The 25,057-nt window shown below is 33.4% G+C and overlaps 1 protein-coding gene across 6 annotated transcripts in view; it reads right to left on the minus strand.

Annotated features, from left to right (window-relative positions):
* The window catches only part of VPS13B (vacuolar protein sorting 13 homolog B), an 876,251-nt gene that overhangs the window by 353,439 nt on the left and 497,755 nt on the right, over positions 1-25,057 (minus strand). For 4 of the 6 annotated variants that reach the window (XM_036876002.2, XM_057497864.1, XM_036875982.2 and 1 more), the window contains exons 26-30: positions 15,789-15,960; positions 15,142-15,256; positions 12,684-12,825; positions 9,184-9,592; positions 813-924 (exon numbers count right to left, since the gene is read on the minus strand). In XM_036876002.2, the coding sequence (XP_036731897.2) occupies positions 813-924; positions 9,184-9,592; positions 12,684-12,825; positions 15,142-15,256; positions 15,789-15,960 (950 nt within the window). Of the gene's footprint in view, positions 1-812; positions 925-9,183; positions 9,593-12,683; positions 12,826-13,381; positions 13,449-15,141; positions 15,257-15,788; positions 15,961-25,057 lie in introns of those variants that run through there. The other 2 variants (XM_036876012.2, XR_005022793.2) reach the window with 2 other exon arrangements.

Here is a 25,057-nt window from a genome sequence, read left to right on the forward strand (position 1 = left end):
CTCTAAGTGGTAAACATATCACAAAAATCAGAATCTTTCCTAGCAGTAACGTTTATTAAAGGACATAGAAATTTATTTTTAAGAGAGATTATGATATCTGAAAAACAGAGCAGCAGAAAGAACAAGACACTTGTTCATCTGTATTTCTGTGACTTTTTTCACTTCGTATTATTTGCAACTGTACTTTTATGTCTGACAGCAGTGCCAACTTCAGTAAGGATGATGTATTTTTTTTATCATGTTGATTACATATGTTCACCAGTTTAGTTGTCCATTTATGCTTGGTGTGGTTTGCAAAATACTTGGTGACAAAATCCAGAGCATGGCGTTTTCACAGAAAGTGTTTACTGTGAAATTTCGCCTTAGAAGTTTGCTTTTCTTTACAGCTTTGATCCATATGACATCTACAGTCCTACATTTCAAATAATGACTTACAGTTAAATTAAGAAAATGCTTCAATTTGATACAACATGACTACAGTAGGATGTGGTAAGGGGACCTCATTTTCTTATGTGATTACAGATTTGGTCAAATTTGAAGTCTGCTGAAATTTTCCAAACTGCCCCTCTTCAGTTTTATAGTGATTTGGTACTTACATTCTGTTATTCATCAACACTTCACAGAAATACTTGATTTGTCTGAGTGAATTTAAAAAACCACAACTGAAGAAAATCAGAAAAACCTGGTTTTAAATATCAAAGATCCTGAATGAAAAGTATTCCTATGGGCCACACTAAGCAAGTTTTATTGATCAGTGCACTTCTTTGCAGGATGAAATTGTTGCAAGACTGAACATAAGACAATAAACTTACTGGTAAATATCTTTCCTGAGGACAGATCTGCCAAGGGGATTGTCGGCCTGGGGAGCCATAGCAACAGAGCCAATCTTCAAAACCATGGTGTCTTCTTTTGATGCCTGATTAACTGCAACAAAAGAAATTGATTCATGAGGTATAAGTGGATCTGTGCATAGTTTCATATGTAAGGAGAGATTTTTGAATAATGGAGTAGAGACACATTAAGATAAACCAATAAAGGAGGACAAGGAAAAAATTACGGCTACAATAAAAATATTTGATGCTTTTCTTAACTGTTTCATTTATATCCCATTAAGTTTTTTTCTTTATACACAATTAAAATGGCAATAAAAAACCAATTAAACTCAAACATTAAAACATATATTAAATATATATGAATAGTACTGAAGCAGTATGTTTATTTAATTTCATAATCTTATACTACTGCAGCTTTCTCCCAAGTGATTGTCAGCCCTAGGTTTTTAATAAAGGATTTTATCTTTATATTAAAGTATACCACAAAATCTGTAACAAATTCTTAAAGACATTTATGTTTACATGTTCAATTATTAAATACAACACACACACGCACACGCACTCACACACTCACAATATAGCACCTTAAGCTGTTACATATCAGAAAATCCAAAAGAAATATTATGGCTACAATGGTAAAGAAAGAAAAAAAAACAAGAAATCATTTCATATATAAAGCATTCATCTTGTTATTGTAGGCACTTCCAGTTTTAATAATTTCTATTTTAAAATTGCTTGAGAATAGTAATTTCACACCTCTATAAAAGTTCTATCTCCTAATAGAATCTTAAACAATATATAAGGTAAAAAGATATATCAATTCTGATTCTTTGTACTGAAAAAACAGTACTTTGCCATTTTTTAAAATCTCATAAAGCTCAACAATTTTTCTATAAATCACCAGCTAATCTGATGACTTTTCTAAGGATCATTTGGAACAGAAAGGGATTCCTATGGCCCCACTAATTTATATTAAATTTTACTCCTCACAGATTCTTGCAACTGTTTAAAAATTGCTAACAATATATAAATTTCTGGGTTTTGAAGAAAACATACTAAAACTCATAATTTCTCTCAAGGACCAATCTTCTGCTACAAATAGAAAAGGACTGGCTGCAAGACTTCAGGAATACCCTGAACAGAACATGCCTACAAAGACATACAATCCATATTTCCCAAACTGTAGTGCCCAAAGAATGCAAAAGCTTAGAGATTATTTCCAGCTGCTTCAGCAGTACACTCGGTATGGTTTAACTTATATTAGTCTAAAAATATAAAGTCAAAACTAAGAAAATCAGAAAAAGTAAAAAGAAAGACATTCAATGAGGAAAAAAGGGACCAGAATAAGACTTACATAAAGAGAGTGGCAAAATGGCGGTTTGGGGTGGGGGGGAGACAGGAAGGAGGGCAAAACGGGAAAAAAGAGATGAACTATAATAATAAATATTAGCATGTGGATGCCATAATAAAGACAGTACTTTTAAATGTCCACAGCAAAAAAGATCAAATAGGAAACTACTTCTCATGCAGCTGCACTATTTTCAAATGACTAGAGGTCTGACTTGATTATAGGTCCTTATACTATGAACACTGTTTACATTTCACAGATCTTGCATTTTATGCCAAGCTTATCAAACAGTTCCATGTGAGTAAAACCTCTGATTAAACAGCAGACATCAATTAAATCAATAAATAGTAAGCCTGGAGAATAGACCATACCACAGAAGTGCAATTAGTGTACTTGCTAACTGTTCTTCCAGGCTACAGATACTACCCGCCATATGAAAGTCTGAAATGTAGTAGAAACACTGCAGTGAATGAGGTACATATGGAAGAAAAATGACGTACTTGGTGTTACATACAAAGCCAGATCCAGGAACAGAATTCTGTTTCTGCTAAACACAAAAGTGTTCTCACTAGATTATACTGACTATGAAGTTATAATAAAAAAGGCACTTAATGCATATCATTCACAAACTAAATTAATCAATTTTATTACATAAAGTATTTACTTAATCAAAATGTATATTTGAGATATAAGAAAAAATAATAAAATTATGTATTTATACAAGAAACTGCCTTGAGTTATTTCTTCAGTTACTTTATTGTTGGGAGGAAAAAGCTTCCATTTTTGGTTTATTTCACCTACATTTAATAGTTGGACCATATGAGGAAATGTTCCTTTTAGAAGTATTTCAACATGAAAATGAATGCCTTCCTTCTTTGCTTTGACTGTATTTTTAAAAAATTGAGCCTCATGAGGAATTACTCACTCTAGAAGACTCATACTAGATCCAAAAAAACGGTCCTGTCTTCTGAAATAAATAGTTTAAGCTGGAAGTCAAACACCTGTAGATACAGAATCTTGATAATAACTGCAATAATGCAAACAATATTCAAGTTGAGACTAGACTTTCAATATCACTTCTTTAAATGAAACATTAAAATGTTAAAGATATCTTTCATATTATTAACTGATTTTACACATGAACTAATAAAAACTTCTACATTTAATGTAATATGAAATATAAGTCTGAAAGATTTTATCTTTTCTAGGGGAAAGAGAGTGTGTATTGAAAATTAAAAGGCTATGAACAAATGTGAAGTTATGGGCTTGTATAAATAACAAAGAGCTAAATTAAAGAGCAGCATTTTTATGCAATTGTCAAGTAACATAAGACTTGCTTACAATGAAGTTTTCTTAAATCCAGCATGAAATAAAAGTGTTTTTGGAGACTTTGACTTTTCTTTAAGATTCTAAATATAAACTCAATATAGTAAAACATCTAAAGTCAAGAGTATTGGAACTTGCCACTGTGCAATGTTATCCTTTTATAAACTCATAATTGTAGTGGAAGCTATCGACAAAAGGTGTTATTAGTTACTGCCATATTAGCAGTTGAAGAGAGAGAAGGTTCAATAAATGTGGAACTTAATGTTATGTATATTATTGGGAAAAATAGTAGCATCTAGTTTGCCAATCATCTCTCACATATAAGAACAAATTGCTGGAGATATTTTTATAATTCAGTTTCTGCTGAGAAGTACGATATTTAGCTATGTTATCACACTCATTAAGACACAGTTTACACATATTTCCAGTTTAATTAATCTCATGAAATATTACTCAAGAAAATTTTTTAAAGCTTTTCTGAAGTAAAATGAATATAATGCTCTTCATTCTTACTAGATTACTGGAGTCATTTAATTATTCATATTTATTTCTAATGGAATTGCTAATTCAATCATGTTTTCCTTATTTAGTCACATTATATCTTTAAAAATGTATTAAATGGAAACATTCAATCTTTCACATATATTAAAAATACACTTAAAGATTTGTCTTTATTTTAAAATGGTTAAATGGTGAATTTTATATCATATGGATTTTACTGCAATAAAAATTTTTTTCATGGGTGAATTATGATCACTTGAATTAAGAGTAGCAATGATAGAAGATGAAGTGTCAAAAAAATCTAACATAATGTGCCAAAACCTGTGAACCTTTGACCCTCATTTTTATTTTTGTATTTTTTGGATAGGCATATATTCTGGCAACTCAAAACACCTCAGATAGATAACAGATGTAAGTACAGACAAAAGTAAAGATATGTACATGTAAATATAAATACAGATGCACATAAAGATATGTGCATGCACATGTATATACACACACAAACAGGCAGAAACAAAAACAAAAATGAAAAAAATACATACAATGCAATGCAGGTCAGACAAAAGGCTTGATACAAAAAGCTCTTATTAATTGACAAGGGAAAGATGAGCAACTCTTTAGAAAAAAGATGGACTTTTCATTATGGGACTATAAAAGACCAAAAAGTTTGATACACCTCTGTTAGAATGAGTAAGGAATTAGTATAAACTGGTGCAGTAATTTAGGAGGACAATCTGACATCCCTTATATAATTTTAAAGGTATTTGCCCTTTGATATAGCAATCCTATTGCTAGGAATTCATGTCTACATATACTCACTTGAGTCATGAAAAATACCAGTAAAAAAGGTGTTTATTGCAAAAAGGATTCATCATAAGCAAAGGAATAACATTAAGCAAAAGTCCACAGAGAAATGTAGCAACTGTATTTTCCAAAGATGGCTGTAACAATAGACCACTGTCCCATATGCTCTTACTAAAGGTTACCTGCTTAAGAAGAACTTAGGCATTGAATTTGAATTTGGAATTATGCCTTAAAATCTCACCATAACATCACTAAAAAAAGAAAAGAAAAATCTTTAAGAATAATTTCATAAAAGTCTGGAAATATTTTTGCAATTATAATTAATTGGGGATCTCCTTGATTATAGAAGCCAAATGGGAAATTTAAAACATCAACAAAACTGTGTGATATCCAGTATTAGTTAATGGTTATAACACATAAGCCAAAACAACAAACAAACCAAACAAGCACACAAAGGAAATAAAGCTGTTCTTTTCTTTCCCTTTTCTCAAATAGCCACTTTATTCCTTCTGTCATGTACACAAATCAGTGAAGTGCAGGACTGTTTCAACAAATCACTGAGTATGACAGAAAAATGAAGCTACAGTTAACCAGTGAACTTCTGATAACTGCCTCATTGCTGAGGTGCTCACACAGGTGCTACCACCCTTAGTCAGTGAGCTCCCATTGCTTTTCTTGTTGACTGAACTATCCCTGCACATTGGTGTTACTCAGAAAATATCACAGATCTTGCTCTAGTCAGAAGGGCTTTCAAGTAGATTGGCAGTTCCTGAAAAAACGGAATTCTAAACAAAGAATTACTATATGATCCAGCAGTTCCATGGCTAGGTTCACACCCAAAAGAACTGAAAATAGGCTCGAACAGATACTTGCATGCTAGTAGAGTTCATTACTCACAATGGACAACCCAAAGTGGAAATAACCCAAGCGTCTGATAGCTGAATGGATAAACAAAATGTGCTACATCCACACAGTATTATTCTACCCTAAAAAGGAATGAGGTTCTGATACATGCTACAACACAGATGGACCTTGAAAACATTATGCTAACTGAAATAAGCCACACACAAGAGGACAAATAGTCTCTGCTTCCACTTATCTGAAATATCTGGAGAAGGCAAATTCATAGAGACAGAAAATAAATTAGAGGTCACAAAGGGCTGAGGGTAGTTACTGCTTGAAGGGTAGGAACTGCTGTTTGGGATGATGAAACATTTTGGAAATAGAGAGTGGTGATGGCTATAAAACACTGTTAATGTAATTTAACCTATTAATGTACATTTAAAATGGTTAGAAATGGAAAATATTTTGTTATAGAATTAAAATGGTTAGAAATGGAAAATATTTTGTTATAGAAATTTTATCACAATAAAAATGAAAAAAAGACTTCTAATTCAATGGCCAAGTTATTTTACATTTTATAGGCAAACTCTGTCAAAGCAGAAACATTTAACACTATAAATACATCCTCCTAGTGATCTAAGTCACCTAAGGTCTATGGCACTGACATGGACTGTGAAATAAGTTAGTCATATGAACTCTCTCACAAAGGAGCTCTGTACTTAAGGGGCTGTATACTTAAAGGAGCTCTGTAATACTAACAGCAAAGACATGCAGAAGCATTCAGTACATCAAACAGATAAAATGTCTGATTCAGAAGGATTTGGTATAAACACTAATGGACACTTATTTGAAAGTCTTAGCCAGACTGGCTCAACTAGAAAAAGCAACATACTGATACTGCTAGGCCTAATTTCAAAGATTAAATGGGAGTAGAAGCATATGCATTTAGTTAATTTTTTTATTTGTATTTGGGATCAACACTGGTATTTTATGGTGTGAAACTTAAGGTCTGAAGCCTTAAATTAAAATAGTCTAGGGGATATTAAGAGGAAAAAGGACTCAACATAGGGTTAGTTAATATGCAACTGCTACATAGAGACCACTTAGGCCATATAATCCTAAAATGATATGAAATTACTGAATTTCTATACTAATGAAAAAGTATCAATCAGATATGTTGCTTTACTTCCTGATTTGTCTGCATGTCCTTCCCCTATTTTTTCATAGAGTATTCTCCCTGTACATCTCTCTACCTCATCCTAACCTCTCACCTCCAATATTACTTTTTCCTTATATTTCAATGAAATTTTAGCAACACCAATTGTTTACATTTAAGTGAGTACAATTAGATTATGGAATGGGAACATACACATTTTTCAGAAAATCATAAAAGCTTACTAAAATATCTGTTTAAAAGAAATTATAGGAACTCGCTTTAGTTAGGAAAATGAATGTTTTTATACCTAAGAGATATTTATGAAAAATAATACCTTTATTTAAAAAAAAATGTTGGAGATTTTGTAATATATCTATCATAAGTGTTTATTTTTATCTAGATACAAAATTTCTGTAATTTTAATGGAAAAAGTTCAGTAATATGCAGTAAGAGATACAGTAATATGCTATTTCTAAAATTTAGTGTACTACTCCAGACTCTTCGCAAAGCAATGATTAATTTTATGATTAATTTCCCAAAATAATGAATAATGAACTTTGTAATTAAAAAGCCAAACTATTTTTTTTGATAGTGTGTCCCCCAGTTCTCAGTTGGAAAATCAAAAATATGGTTTTAAAATTTCAGTAACCTTTTATGTCTGTTCCTCTTCTTGTATGGTTATGAGAAAATATTATTATGACTCTCAACTTGGTTCTCAGAGAACTGTATGAAAATGTAGGTTTCTTTTTTTACCTATGTAACGTAAATATGAATTATATTACCTAAACATTCATTACATATTCACATAATAAATGACAATAATAAAGGAAAAAGCATAAAAGTCATTGTCTCTGCAATGAATATATAGCATCTTTTCTGGTTAGTGGTTTGCTTCTCATGTCACTGTAATTGCTCAATAAAGACTGTATTCTTTACCGTACATATGTTTCTACAAACCATCTGAACAGATGAAAACTGTAGAATGCTGTCAGAATATAGAATATGCAGAAAATACTAATTTCACAGCTAAAAGTAATCCATTTCATGACAGTTCCTAGCAAAACTTAGAATGAAAAGAATAGGAATCTGTAAGTATAATACACTGAATTTATCTCTATACATCTTGATAACTAGAAACTATACAGCTCTACAATTTTTTTCATGTAGAAATGTTGAAAAACATTACTTTGAATAAATCTTGATTATTGATGAATTAGGCAGAATACTTCCCTAATAAGATCATTTGTCTTTGGGAGAGAGAGCAAGAGACACACTAGACTCTGCAAAGAAAGAGAATGCAAGTGGGTCTCTTTTTGTTATTGTTATTTACTATCACTGACCATTTAAATCTTCCCCCTCTAACTAAAAGGAAAAATAAAAGAGTTTTGCAGTTCCCACATAGCAGAGGCAATTATCTATCCCTCAAATATCCATTCTCTCTTCTTTCTCAAATTCACAGGGCCTTAATTAATTAGCTGGGCACCCACCACCCAGGTAAATAATGTTTCTCAGCCTCTCTTACATTGGGATGTAGCCACATGACTTAGGTTTTGGCCAACGAGTTGTAAGCAGTAGTGAAATGTGGGAATTCCAGAAATCCTACTTTAAAAGAAAGGACACAACCTTCTTCTGATAAGACTCTCATAGGGAGTTGCTATGGGGATTGGCAGTGTGCACATAGTCTCAGGCAGTCATCATTTGAAAGTAAGCTATCAATAAGACCCATTATTACCTTTTTACACATAGAAACTTTTGACTAACTTGCTCAAGATTTCAGTTCATAACTGGAAAGGCTGGGATTAAACTCAAGTCTCCATAATTCCAAAGTCTATACCATTAACCACTGTGCTATAACTTCACTCAAAATCCTTAAAATTCCTCATTCTTTAATTGCATGGAGGAAACTAAAAATTTTTAAGTCACTCTTTGGTGGAAGCAGTAGGATTATCAATTCCCTTCATTTTAAAACCTATAATAATTTCAGTGGGCACTTAGGAGCCTGAAAGAAGCCATAAAAATCTTGGTATATTGGCTAATTTTTAAAACTAATTTTTAGTTATTTTAGGTATATAGAACCCAATATTTGAATTTAATAAAACAAATGACAGAAAGAACAAGCTTTATTAGCAAGAGCCCTGAAGAAAAAATTCTACTTCTTACTTTAGCAATAAAGACAGAAACATACCCAGTATTCTAACATATCTCTTAAAAGATTTAGTTGTAGAATGACTATAACATGTTTATTCTTCCTAAAATACACCAAACTGCAAACTACAGCCAATTATACCATATTGAAAAAAAAAAGAAAACTAAAGTCCTAAGCTGAAAGTTATTTAAGAGCACACCATAAAAAGAACTTCTGCAGACAATACCTTCAATAGTTGGCTGCATTTCTTCTGTTTTTGGAACAAAAATTCTAATTACACTTGTGTTGATATAAATCAAAGGTAAATTGCGTGAAGTCAGTGTATGGGTCCTCATAGGCTGACCAGGAGATTTTCTTTTCTCTTTTTGGATCCTTGGTAGTTTTGCTTGAAATATACTTGCAATGGCATTAAGTAAAGGAAAACAAAGGACAATATCAAAAGCTTGTGCTGAAAGAAGAATTTCGTGAAGAAAATGAGGGGAACCATCCGTTAAACCTTCAGATAACTTATGAAAACTTCTTCGCTCATTTCTTGATGTTAACTTGTGGCGGACATTTTTTGTTACAGCTTTTGTATATGTCAAAGAGAGAAATCCATGCTGCTGATGAGAGCCATCTAGAAGTTTTGCAGTTGTCTGTTCCAGAAAAAGGAAATCACAATACACATTTAATTTAAAAAAAAGAAATTATTTGAAAACAGAAAATGATCTCAGTTGGTATTATAAACTTTTATTATGTCTACACCTTTCAATGAACACATTAATGATTAATTCTGTAGATGGGGCAAAACCTTCTAAGACTCTTAGAATGACCAAGCATAAAGTTAGGAATCCTGAGTTCTAGTTCTAGATCTTAAGAGAGGTTACCTCTTTGTGCCTGTGTCTGTGATTTCCACATTTTCTGTTATTACAGAAAAGTAAAAATAAATTTTCTGTTTTTCAGAATGTGGAACAGATCATCTCTAGATTTTAACTTTTCAATCTTGACAATTTTTCATTAAGAGTAGTAATATGCTATCAAAATATACACAGAAGGGTTGTTTATGGAGGTGAAATTGAAATAACCACAATATCTATTTCCGTTTGTAATCAACAAAATGAATAGAAAAGATAATTGATTTTGCTTAACATTTAAAGGAGCAGAGCTTTTGCTTTGATAATTTGGCTAATTTATATGAAGACTGAGCCCATAAAAAGAGCTTCATTGATACCATGCTTTGATAAATGAACTAAACATTTACTGCATGTTTACTGGAAATGGTAACATGACACAAAAATAAAACATATGTTTTTAGAACTTTCCTGTTTTCAATGGCTATCATGTTACTTACAAAAAATAACTATGAACTTTCCAACAATTCATATTCCTTGGGATTAATATTACATTAATATATATAATATTTCAGACTAAGCTTCTTCAATTAACTCATATTCAAACTGCACACTACAAAAAAATTATAGTAAAATAGCATAGTTTTAAGAGTAAAGTGAAATGCATACTTTGTATTTCTCAACAAACTGAAAGTACAGCTCCTGAGAAAAGGTTTTGTGAACCCATCAACGTATATAAAATCCTATGTTGCAAATTACACAACACAAAATTGGAGTTAAATTTTATACTCCATATTCCCAACCTCCTTTCCCAAGGACTGATAAAGTTGTTTAGGTTATTAGGGTCCAAAGAGTGATGTTAAAAGAGTTAGTGAAGTGAGGAAGAAGAAAAATAGAAGGAAATATATTCACATAGAGAGGAAGAAAAAGTTAGAAGTAGCAAAGCAGGAATGTGTCTGAGAGTATGTTATCCCATCATTAGTAAACCTCCATTTTGCTTCCATTTTATTCCTCTCTTATTGATGCCTATCACCCAATGACATGGTGAGAGGAAAACAGTATGCAATTCAGTTAGCACTGTGAATTTTGTTTTTAATCAGGACTTTACAGTAAAGAAGGGGTTAATAACATTTTCCCTTAATATACTTTAAGTTAATTTTATGACCATTAAAAAATACTTGAAACAGTCATTAAATGGATGTGCAATATATATTTTCTTTTAATTGCCCTATGTTCAGAGCATTTTGTACTGTTTTCCAACTTTCTCACTGCCTCTATTGTAATTTCCCTTCCCTTTTGCTTTCTATACTCAAAACAAAAGGAAACACAGTAAGAAACAATGCTACCAGTCTTTCCACCATGCTGCGAGGCTGTAGGAAACAGTGGATGGTGAAGGGTGGCAGTGGTATGGCCCCAGTGGAAGGGGCCACAACAACACTGATTGTAGGTGTCTAAGCTGGACTTTGGGGAGGAGGGTAGAATCAACCAATAATGTAAATAACCCAAATGAAATCTTCATTAATGGAAACATCTTAAGTCTGCAAATAGTATAAAAGGTGTTTCAAATGTGTAAATGTTTTGATTTGGAAAAATATTTTTAAACATATTGAATGTAGTTACTCTTGAAAGGTAAACTCCCATGAAAGAAAGTTTGTTTGTTGAGCTGCTGTGCCCCTCCCTTAATACAAGGGGGAAAAAATGAAAGCATGAATACTAGCTACAGCTAATCTAAATATTACTTCTCATATACTAATAATATTTTATACTATTTAAAATGAAAAGTTTGAAAACTGATAATTTAAGAAATGTTAATAAAAATTTAAAATTTCGAAAAACAGCAAAAAATTTTTAAAGGCATTAATAGTAATTTGTTTTTTCTTTCAGGAACATGCTAAAATTATTAAGAATGTTTCTCATGGACACTAATGAACATTCAAAGAGAAGAAAATAAATCTAAACAGAACTTCCACTGACATAAAAACCAAACTTAGAGACTTTTTTTTCCAAGGTAGGCTAGAAAAAATTCAAAAATCAAATCAGAAAATAGCATTTGCTATGAAAATATAGTAGTGAACATTAAATCTAGGACCATTATTATTTAAGTATTTGGTTAGTTTTTATAATCTTTTTAAATACATAGATCTTAAACACCTTTTTAAATACAAGAGGGGAAAAATAAGCAAGTAGTTCACACAAGCTAAGAGAATATCTAATAACATTTGTACTAAATAAATTCTTAAGAGAATTGCTATTACCATTGTGATAATTACTTTTAATATTTTAAAATTACATGCATCTTCATTGACTTAAGTAATTCCATTAAATGGATTAGCTTAATAAGGTATTCAGATATATTGTAGCATTAGGAAAAACAAGGTTCTAAACTTCTAAAAGCCACTTATGTACAGTCTAGTGTTCATCTTCTATCCAGTCAATGACAGATGTACAGCCCTGTCCAGATTCAAGAGAGCACTAAATAAGGTACTTTGAATTGGTTGTGAGAAAGCAATGGCATAATAATAGGAAGGAAAAAATAGCAATTTAAATAAGAATCATAATAGAAATGACAAAAGCGGTATGGTCAACTCTTGATCATTCAATGCATGCACAATTTAAAAAACATTATATTTTAATGTCTTAATTTGACTTTCTTATGCTGATGGTAAAATTAGTTCATAATTAGAAAACCAGAGTACAAATAGCATATGCAAGTAACCCAGAAACAAATTATAGTGGAAAATCAGTCTATAATTTAAAAATACACTATAGTTCATTTACTATGTGGATGATATTGAGGGAGATGAAAATCAAGAGTTGACTCTATGGATAGTTCAATTGCTTCTCTGGGTTCCTGTTAATGGGAGTTCTGTAGCATAATTTAAAAATGATTTCTTACAGAAGGAAAGAAGCCAGAGCAATTACTGAAAGGGTCCTGCTTGGTGATGGGTCGAACCAACAAGGTGCGTCTGTTCAGCTTGTCAGTACAGGAAAGGAAGACACCTCCACAATGCCCCAGAGACCAACACTCTTCCCCAAGGCTTGAGGTGATGGACAGGAGCAAAGAAGGTGAAAAGACAAAAAGCGATAAAAGCCATAAGCAAAAAAATCTGGATAATTTAAATTCTGCTCAAGTTTGCAAAGGTTTAGGTTTGAGCCACTGCAAGATATGGCCTCTGTCTGGACCATCTTCTGCAAAAGCATTGTTAATGAAAGTAAACAAAAAAATCATTGTTTTTAGTGTAAAATTACTACTTTTAGTTCATGATGAAGGACGATCCTGCATGAACTTACTTATGAATGGGAACATTTCTAAAAAGTCAACACAACAATACATTAATGATAAAGTATATTAATAAAAGTAACCCTACCTTAGCCTTTGGAAAACTTAATTGCTATAACAGGAAAATGGTTACAAAACACAAGCAGCTTAAAGGAATAACAGTTTTATTTTATAATGTAATCCTGAAAGAACAGGTCAAAAAGAATTTACTCTGAGCTCTAATTTTTGTAACCATTAGTCCTATTGCATGAAAGAACAAAGATAAACGGTTTATAATATATTTTCAAAAATTATAATTACTAAATGAGTCTCACCACAGGTTTTTCTTTGCACTGTAGAAATACTCCTTCAAAATGTCCTGACTGCCAACCTTCCCCTGGCCTGGAAAACATAAGTTCACCTTATCTATTCTCTTCAATTTTTCTGAGTTAAAAAAATTGAGCATATGTAACCATTTCAAAAGTTATGATGTAAACAACACTACACTGACCTAAAACCACATCACTACACTGACCTAAAACGTGGATCTAACAATGCAATCAATAGAACAACTTATATTAGCATCATAGCATGGTAGTTTTACAAAGAGGCATTTATCTTAATGGTAAATTGTATATTTATTTGGTTGGTTCTTTCTTTCTTTTCCACCCATGAGACTGTTAAGATTCAGAAAGGAATTATTTATGTTTATTTTTGTTAAGCACTGTATCCTCAGTGCTTGGAATAGTGCCTGGCACATAATACACACTTAACAGATATTTCCATTATATGAATGAATAAATTATCTAAAAATATAAAACTTATACAAATATAACAGTAAAGTCATCTAGAACATAGACTGTAATATTCACATCAAGAAATTAATTCTAGAATATAAGAGTCATACATCATTTACAAAGATCATTTTGTATAGATATACCACTCAAAAAGGTACTTAAAAGCTAAACATCCCATTATCAAAAATCAATTAATGATTCACTGTTAACAGAACAAAAATAATGATATGCTTGGAAAGAATACTATTGTAACAGGTCTTATATATATCCAATAAAATATTTTGAACTTCACATTTATGACACAATTTTTCAGCTGTGACTGATCTGATATGATATATGTAATAAATAATAAAAATTCAAATGTTTTTAATGTAGAATTAGAAGCCTATTAGATTAAAAAACTGTTTTTAGGTTATATAAAGCATCAAAAATGGTACAGCAACTTGTGCATTCAATAAATTATTCTTGAATAAATATAATAAATCCAGGAAAATTTGGACTTCAAGGCTGCTTCTAAGCCAAAATAATATGAAATTGAAAATATGATGCTGTTTAAAAAATAAACTTAAAAACACATGCTTGAGTTTTATGGTATGTGAATTATATTTAATTTAAAAAAAACAAACTCCAGGGTACTAGTATAAAGCAAAAAAACCAGAAAGCACTTATAGTTCTATTTTGAAAAAATTAATGAAAAAATTGTTATATAGTTTTATGAAATATTTAACACTTTACTTTTTTTTTTATCACCAATGATTATTATTATAAGCAAATATGATTTGTTTATAATCAAAATTTTGATAGAAATATACTGGGGAAGGAAAAATATGGTTTTAGGAACACCCACCACCATACTTCAATGTATATTAACCATAGATAAGGTATGTTTCCTAAGTGCAAAAGGAACATGAGATGTGGCTCCATTTCAATCTATCGTACAGGGAATTGATGGGGTGTATATAGCAAAAGCTCGAGCTATCAACTATGTCCCAGGAGTCTTAGTAAATATATCACATCACAACACATTGTGTCAGGTGACTAGTAAAAGCAGCATATTTTGTTTAATATGGCAATGTGAATATTTCTGAATGGATTTGCCATCTTATGAATAAAACTTTATTATATTCATATGTAAATGATTATCAAGTAAAATTAACCATTTTTTTGTTAAGAAACCTCTTTGGGAATAAGTATAATATTTTTAAAAAATAGCTTATCAAATTAAAATATAACAATTCTTATACAGGTTTTGTTCAAAGAAAATAATAGTCTTCCCATATTCATTATTCATTATTTACCTGCTTCTATAGTGATCAATATTGAAACTTTCTATTTTACATTTCACTTTGGTATATACATCCTGGACATCTATGGAAGCACTGAGATCTTCTAGTTCACTGACCATACAAAGTTCTGCAATAAAGAAGCAAACACTAATATCAGTATAGGCCTCACAGTCCTCACTAAAACTTTCAATTTGCATTTAATGCTGATATATATATATCCTTGACATTTACAGAGGGCCTGAGACTTTAGAATCATTAAGAGTCTGCAATAATAAGGAAAATTAATATAAACATAGTTCTCAGAATTAACATAATATACCTATTTCAAGACAGAGGAAATCACAGTTAATATTTGAATTGCTGTATCTGATTCCACTTTATGATATTTGCAACACTTTGAGTGACAATGCTATAATGCATCAATATGATCATCGAAGAAATTACCTCATGGCTTCTGGAATACATTTTAATATAAACAGGAAAAAATTCAGGTATTACATTCAATATGTTGGTATTGCTAATAGAAATCACTTGTATTAGAGCCAGCGATGTTTATTTAATTTAAATGACAATGATAAACAAAATTAAGTCTACCATTTATTCTACAAACAGTGTTTAATATTTTATCTTTTCAGTAGAGAAGAAAAGTAATCCTGTACCTGAGCCTTTATTTTCAGGATGTGGAGCAAAGAGCTTTACAGTAATTTTAGGGAGCACCCACTGCATCCACAGACTAACACGTCCACTAGACCCACCAATGTTACTTGTAGTTTGTTCCAAGGTAACAGAATCTGAGAATGGTGAGTCATCACCTGCTTGCACAGAATCTCCCTGGAGTGAAAAACAACAACAACAACAACATGTTGTCATTTAAATAAAAATAACTAAAATATATTGTAATTTTAAATCTGCAATTATTACTTATAATTTTTACATATCATAGTCTAAGGTTAATCATATAAATGCTTATTCTAATAAATAATGCTAATAATATGAACATATACTAATTACATGGTTTCTATAGTTACAAAAAAATTGGACAGAAGACCTGAATAGACAGTTTGCCAAAGAAGATACACAGATGGCCAACAGACATATGAAAAGATGCACAACATGACTAATCATATCTTTCACACCAGTCAGGATGGCTATCAACATGACAAAAAGTAACACATCTTCGGTTGGATGTGGAGAAACGGGGACTCCCATATACTGCTGGTGGGAATGTAAATTGGTGCAGCCACTATAGAAAGCCATGGGCAGCTTCTCAAGAAACTAAAAGTAGAAATACTATAATGACACAGCAATTCCACTTTCAGGAATCTATCCAAAAAAAACAAATCACTGATTTGAAAAGATATATGCACTCTCCTGTGTATTGTTGCATTACTTACAATAGCCAACCTATGGAAATAACCTAAATTGCTCATCAATAGCTAAATGGACAAACAAGATGTGATATATAAAATGGGATATTAATCAGCCATGAAAGAGAGTGGAATCTCGCCATTTGCAACAGTGTGGATAGACCTAGAGGGTGTTATGCTATGTGAAATAAGTCAAGATAAGAAAGAAAAATATCAAATGAGTTCACTTATATGTGCAATCTAAAAGCAAAACAAATGAACAAACAAACCAAACAGAAATAGACTCATAAGCACAGAGAACAGGCTTGATGTTTCCCATGGGAGAGAAAGGGAAGGGTACTGGTGAATGAGGTGAAGGGGGCAAAATATAATGTTTGATATCTTGATCTAGGTGGTTACATAAGTGTATACACATGTCAAATTCAACAAATTTTGCATTAAGATTTGTACAATTTATTGTTGGCCTTCACACAAAAATTTTTAAAAAATACATACAGAAGTGAATATACCTGAATAGGGGGCATGTCTTTGATAATAAGAGCAGGATTTTTGGTTTTGTTTTCAAAAAAGTTTTACTTGTCTTCCCTAATTTTGGGTGTTAGACTAATGGCTTGAATAAGAGATTAGAGGCTTCTGCTATGAGAAAATGTCCACAGAAAACAGTACACTGATCATGTTATAATTTCTATGAAATTTTAAGGGAGGTTTTTTATTTTTTTGTGTTTTTTAATTTTATAATTCATTTTTGATTTATTCCACTTAGTCATCAATCAATCATTTTTTAAGTTGGAATATAGTTTATATATGTTATATTGGTTTCAGGTGAGCTTAGTCATTCTTCAATTATATATATTACTAAATGCTCACCGTAAGGGTAGTAACAATCTATCAACATATAAAATATTATGAGGTGTATTCGCTATGCCATAATTCCATCCCTGTGACTAGGTTATTTTAAAAACTGAAGTTCACACCTCTTTATACCCTTCACCTATTTCACCTGCTCTCACTATCACATGATAACCAACTTGTCTGTTTTCTGTGCTTATAAGAGTCCAGTTCTATGTTGTTTCTTTTGTTTGTAAGGTTCCACATATCACACAAAGGGTATTCATCTTCCTTTGACTGACTTGTATCACATACCATAATACTCTCTAGGCCCATCCGCATTCTCTCAAATAGCAAGTTTTTTTCTTTTTCTTTTTGTAAATATATATATTTTTATTAAGGTATCATTAATAAACACTCTTATGAAAGATTCACAAGAAAAACAATGTGATTATTACATTCACCCTTATTATCGAGTTCCCCACCAGCATCCCATTGCAGTCACTGTCCATCAGTAATAAGATGCCACAGAGTCCCTATTTGTCCTCTCTGAGCTACACTGTCTTCCCCATGACCCGACAAACACCATGTGGAACAATCATGATATCCCTCAATCCCCTTCTCCCTCCCTCCCCACCCACCCTCTCCCATCCCTCCGCTTTGGTAACGGCTAGTCCCTTCTTGGAGTCTGTGAGTCTGTTGCTGTTTTGTTCCTTCTGTTTTGCGTCGTTGTTATACTCCACAAATGAGGGAAATCATTTGGTGCCTGTCTTTCTCTGCCTGACGTGTTATGAACATTTTTTTTTTTGAGAGGGCATATCTTACATTTATTGATCAAATGGTTGTTAACAACAGTAAAATTCTGTATAGGGGAGTCAATGCACAATAATTAAACAAACCCCAAGCCTAATTCTCAACAGTCTCCAATCTTCTGAAGTATAACGAACAAGTTCTTACATGGTGAGCAAATTCTTACATAGTGAATAAGTTCTTACATGGTGAACAGTGCAAGGGCAGTCATCACAGAAACTTTCGGTTTTGATCACGCATTATGAACTATAAACAATCCGGTCAAATATGAATATTCGTTTGATTTTTATACTTGATTTATATGTGGATCCCACATTTCTCCCTTTATTATTATTATTATTATTAATATTATTTTTAATAAAATGCTGAAGTGGTAGGTAGATGTAAGATAAAGGTAGAAAACTTAGTTTAGTGACATAAAAGGACAAATGTAGATGATCAGGTGTGTGCCTGTAGACTATGTGTTAATCCAAGCTAGACAAGGGCAATAAAACATCCACGGATGCAGAATATTTCTCTCAAAACAGGGGGGATGAGGTTCTAAGCCTCACCTCTGTTAATCCCCAATTTCTCACCTGATGGCCCCCCTGTGACTGTGCCTGTCTTACGTTGTTCCTCCCTTGAGGAATCTTACCCGTCTCTGGCTAACCAGTCATCATCTGGGGCCATACAGGGAGATGTAAAGTTGGTAAGTGAGAGAGAAGCCATATTGTTTGAAAAGGATAGCTTTTTACTTCTTTGCAGATTTATGCCCTGTGGCTTCTATGCCCAGCATTTGTCTTGAGGTATCTTTACCACTTGGAAGAATTATGATACTCGGTAAATTTGATATGAGGCACTAATTCTATTTAAGGGTTGTAATTAGGAAGGAAGAAGAAAAGCTATAGAAGTAGCAGGCAGAAGAAAACATGGGAAGATTAATTATTTCTTTGAAATATCTTCTTGTAGAGTAACTTCAGCATGTATAGGTTTTAAACTACTAATTAAATTGCGGACACACATTAACATAATAGGAGTACAGTTACATAACCAAAGCATACCTATAATTACCAGCCATCTCCAGTGAGGCCAAGAAAACCAGTTAGGCACCCTAGGCATTTGTGAAAATTTGTATATGATATGATGGATATTGTCCAACTGTACTTGAACAGTCTGAGAGAAATCAGACAAATTAAAACAACCCATTCCTGGGAACTGTTCACATCCCATATATTCTTTCAACGGTAGATAGTCTGTAGTTGTAAGATTTTGGAGCGCTACAACTTGTACTTCTCCTAATTCTTGTTTGAGTTCCAACAGTGTAGACCAAGTCAAATTTGTTGTTTTACTGTATGCACAGGCCAGCTTAGATATCTCCTTCTTCATTCCAATGGAAAGTCCAGGAACCGGTGGTATGAATGCAGCTACAACTGCAGCATCGCCTGGATCTTTGTTGAGGTTTTTTGATGATCATGTTCTGGTATGGCTCTTCCAGAGAGTGCTGATGTTGGACGTTCTTCTTCATATCGTATCTTAGTTCATTTTCTGGGTAGCCAAATTAGGCTTTGATCCTCTGTATAAACACAAACAGACCCTTTGCCCACACTTTGATCTGCCCTTTATACCACTGTGTAGAACTCACTGGAGGTCACCACACAGAAACTGCTTTTTTTTTTTTAAGAGAAAGGAATATTATCAGAAAAGTGTACGTCCATAGCCGATCATCTGACACTCTTTAAGTGATCAAATTTAAACATATTTAAAGCATGCATTAATTGTTGATTTACAGTTAGTTTTATCCTATCATGGAGTAATCCCCCTTTTCTTTTTTTCCTTTTTTTTTTTGTTTGTTATCTTTAATATACACTTACATGAAGAATATTATGTTTACTAGGCTCTCCCCTATACCAGGTCCCCCCTATAAACCCCTTTACAGTCACTGTCCATCAGCATAGCAAACTGTTGTAGAATCACTACTTGTCTTCTCTGTGTTGTACACCCCTCCCTTTTCTCCCACCCTGCTATGGATGCTAATCTTAATACCCCTCTTTTTCTCCCCCCACTTATCCCTCCCTACCCACCCATCCTCCCCAGTCCCTTTCCCTTTGGTACCTGTTAGTCCATTCTTGGGTTCTGTGATTCCGCTGCTGTTTTGTTCCTTCAGTTTTTCCTTTGTTCTTATACTCCACAGATGAGTGAAATCATTTGGTATTTCTCTTTCTCCGCTTGGCTTATTTCACTGAGCATAATACCCTCCAGCTCCATCCATGTTGCTGCAAATGGTAGGATTTGCCCTCTTCTTATGGCTGAGTAGTATTCCATTGTGTATATGTAGCACACCTTCTTTATCCATTCATCTACCGATGGACATTTACATTGTTTCCAATTCTTGGCTATTGTAAATAGTGCTGCGATGAACATAGGGGTGCACTAGTCTTTCTCAAACTTGATTGCTGCGTTCTTAGGGTAAATTCCTAGGAGTGCAATTCCTGGGTCAAATGGTATGTCTGTTTTGAGCATTTTGATGAACCTCCATACTGCTTTCCACAATAGTTGAACTAGTTTACATTCCCACCAGCAGTGTAGGAGGGTTCCCCTTTCTCCACATCCTCGCCAACATTTGTTGTTGTTTGTCTTTTGGATGGCAGCCATCCTTACTGGTGTGAGGTGATACCTCATTGTAGTTTTAATTTGCATTTCTCTGATAATTAGTGATGTGGAGCATCTTTTCACGTGTCTGTTGGCCATCTGTATTTCTTTTTTGGAGAACTGTCTGTTCAGTTCCTCTGCCCATTTTTTAATTGGATTATTTGATTTTTGTTTGTTGAGGCGTGTGAGCTCTTTATATATTTTGGACATCAAGCCTTTATCGAATCTGTCATTTACAAATATATTCTCCCATACTGTAGGGATCCTTTTTGTTCTATTGATGGTGTCTTTTGCTGTACAGAAGCTTTACAGCTTAATATAGTCAAACTAGTTCATTTTTGCTGTTGTTATCCTTGCCCAGAGAGATATGTTCAAGAAGAGGTTGCTCATGTTTATGTCTAAGAGGTTTTTGCCTATGTTTTTTTCCATGAGATAATGGTTTCATGGCCTACATTCAGGTCTTTGAACCATTTTGAATTTACTTTTGTATGTGGTGTTAGACAATAGTCCAGTTTCATTCTCCTACATGTAGCTGTCCAGTTTTGCCAGCACCATCTGTTGAATAGACTGTCATTTCGCCATTGTATGTCCATGGTTCCTTTATCAAATATTAATTGACCATATATGTCTGGGTTAATGTCTGGATTCTCTAGTCTGTTCCATTGGTCAGTGGCTCTGCTCTTGTGCCAGTACCAAATTGTCTTGATTACTATGGCTTTGTAGTAGAGCTTGAAATTGGGGAGTGAGATCCCCCGTACTTTATTCTTCTTTCTCAGGATTGCTTTGGCTATTCGGGGACTTTGGTTTTTCCATAAGAATTTTTGAATTATTTGTTCCAGTTCATTGAAGAATGTTACTGGTAATTTGATAGGGATTGCATCAAATCTGTATATTGCTTTGGGCAGGATGGCCATTTTGACGATATAAATTCTTCCTAGCCACAAGAAAGGGATGAGTTTCCATTTGTTAATGTACCCTTTAATTTCTCTTAAGAGGGTCCTGTAGTTTTCAGAGTATACGTCGTTCTCTTCTTTGGTTAGATTTATTCCTAGGTATTCTATCCTTTTTGATGCAATTGTGAATGGGATTGTTTTCCTGATTTCTCTTTCTATTGATTCATTGTTAGTGTATGGGAAAGCCACAGATTTCTGTGTGTTGATTTTGTATCCTGCAACTTTGCTGTATTCCAATATCAGTTCTAGTAGTTTTGGGGTGGAGTCTTTAGGGTTTTTTATGTACAATATCATGTCCTCTGCAAATAGTGACAGTTTAACTTCTTCTTTACCAATCTGGATTCCTTGTATGTTTTTGTTTTGTCTGATTGTCATGGCTAGGACCTCCAGTACTATGTTAAATAGCAGTGGAGAGAGTGGGCATCCCTGTCTAGTTCCCGATCTCAGAGGAAAAGCTTTCAGTTTCTCGCTGTTCAGTATAATGTTGGCTGTGGGTTTATGATATATGGCCTTTATTATGTTGAGGTACTTGCCCTCTATTCCCATTTTGCTGAGAGTTTTATCATGAATGGATGTTGAACTTTGTCAAATGCTTTTTCAGCATCTATGGAGATGATCATGTGGTTTTTGTCTTTCTGTTTGTTGATGTGGTGGATGATGTTGATGGATTTTCGAATGTTGTACCATCCTTGCATCCCTGGGATGAATCCCACTTGGTCATGGCGTATGATCCTTTTGATATACTTTTTTATTTAGTTTGCTAATATTATATTATGTATTTTTGCATCTACATTCATCAGGGATATTGGTCTGTAATTTTCTTTTTTGGTGGGGTCTTTGCCTGGTTTTGGTATTAGGGTGATGTTGGCTTCATAGAATGAGTTTGGGAGTATTCCCTCCTCTTCTTTTTTTTGGAAAACTTTAAGGAGAATGGGAATTATGTCTTCTCTGTGTGTCTGATAAAATTCCAAGGTAAATCCATCCTGCTCGGGTGTTTTGTTCTTGGATAGTTTTTTGATTACCATTTCAATTTCTTTGCTCGTGATTCGTTTGTTTAACCTTTGTGTTTCTTCCTTGGTCAGTCTTGGAAGGTTGTAGTTTTCTAGAAAGTTGTCCATTTCTTCTAGGTTTTCCAGCTTGTTGGCATATAGGTTTTCATAGTAGTTTTTAATTATTCTTTGTATTTCTGTGGAGTCTGTTGTGATTTTTCCATTCTCATTTCTGATTCTGTTGATTTGTGTTGATTCTCTTTTTCTCTTAATAAGTTTGGCTAGAGGCTTATCTATTTGTTTATTTTCTCAAATAACCAGCTCTTGCTTTCATTGATTTTTGCTATTGTTTTATTCTTCTCAATTTTGTTTATTTCTTCTCTGATCTTTATTATGTCCCTCCTTCTGCTGACTTTAGGCCTCATTTGTTCTTCTTTTTCCAATTTCGATAATTGTGATGTTAGACTATTCATTTGGGATTGTTCTTCCTTCTTCAAGTGTGCCTGGATCGCTATATACATTCCTCTTAAGTCTGCTTTCGCTGTGTCCCACAGAAGTTGGGGCTTTGTGTTATTATTGTCATTTGTTTCTATATATTCCTTACTCTCTATTTTAATTTGTTCATTGATCCATTGATTATTAGGAGCATGTTGTTAAGCCTCCATGTGTTTGTGAGCCTTTTTGTTTACTTTGTATAATTTATTTCTAGTTTTATACCTTTGTGGTCTGAAAAGTTGGTTGGTAGGATTTCAATATTTTGGATTTTGCTGAGGCTCTTTTTGTGGGCTAGTATGTGGTCTATTCTGGAGAATGTTCCATGTGCACTTGAGAAGAATGTATATCCTGTTGCTTTTGGATGTAGAGTTCTATAGATGTCTATTAGGTCCATCTGCTCTACTGTGTTGTTCAGTGCTTCCGTGTCCTTACTTATTTTCTGCCTGGTGGATCTATCCTTTGGGGTGAGTGGTGTGTTGAAGTCTCCTAGAATGAACGCATTGCAGTCTTTTTCCCCCTTTAGTTCTGTTAGTATTTGTTTCACATATGCTGGTGCTCCTGTGTTGGGTGCATATATATTTAGAATGGTTATATCCTCTTGTTGGACTGAGCCCTTTATCATTATGTAGTGTCCTTCTTTATCTCTTGTTACTTTCTTTGTTTTGAAGTCTATTTTGTCTGATGTTTGTACTGCAACCCCTGCTTTCTCCTCGTATTGTTTGCCTGAAATATGTTTTACCATCCCTTGACTTTTAGTCTGTCCATGTCTTTGGGTTTGAGGTGAGTTTCTTGTAAGCAGCATATAGATGGGTCTTGCTTTTTTATCCATTCTATTACTCTGTGTCTTTTGATTGGTGCATTCTGTCCATTTACATTTAGGGTGACTATTGAAAGATATGTACTTATTGCCATTGCAGGCTTTAAATTCTTGGTTACCAAAGGTTCAAGGTTAGCCTCTTTAGTATCTTACTGGCTAACTTAGCTCGCTTATTGAGCTGTTATATACACTGTCTGGAGATTCTTTTCTTCTCTCCCTTCTTATTCCTCCTCCTCCATTCTTCATATGTTGAGTGTTTTGTTCTGTGCTCTTTCTAGGAATGCTCCCATCTAGAGCAGTCCCTGTAAGATGTCCTGTAGAGGTGGTTTGTGGGAAGCAAATTCCCTCAGCTTTTGTTTGTCTGGGAATTGTTTAATCCCGCCATCATATTTAAATGATAGTCGTGCTGGATACAGTATCCTTGGTTCAAGGCCCTTCTGTTTCATTACATTAAATGTATCATGCCATTCTCCTCTGGCCTGTAGGGTTTCTGTCGAGAAGTCTGATGTTAGCCTGATGGGTTTTCCTTTATAGTTGACCTTTTTCTCTCTAGCTGCCTTGAAAACTCTTTCCTTGTCCTTGATCTTTGCCATTTTAATTATTATGTGTCTTGGTGTTGTACTCCTTGGATCCTTTTTGTTGGGGGTTCTGTGTATTTCCTTGGTTTGTTTGATTATTTCCTCCCCCAGTTTGGGGAAGTTTTCAGCAATTATTTTTTCCAAGATGCTTTCCATCCCTTTTCCTCTCTCTTTTTCTGCTGGTACGCCTATAATACGGATATTGTACCTTTTGGATTGGTCACACAGTTCTCTTAATATTGTTTCATTCCTGGAGATCCTTTTATCTCTCTCTATGTCAGCTTTTATGTGTTCCTGTTCTCTGGTTTCAATTCCATCAATGGCCTCTTGCATTCTATCCATTCTGCTTATAAACCCTTCCAGAGTTTGTTTCATTTCTGTAATCTCCTTTCTGGCATCTGTGATCTCCCTCCAGACTTCATCCCATTTCTCTTGCGTATTTCTCTGCATCTCTGTCAGCATG

This window comes from Manis pentadactyla, chromosome 3 (assembly GCF_030020395.1).
Source record: "Manis pentadactyla isolate mManPen7 chromosome 3, mManPen7.hap1, whole genome shotgun sequence".
NCBI lineage: Eukaryota > Metazoa > Chordata > Mammalia > Pholidota > Manidae > Manis > Manis pentadactyla.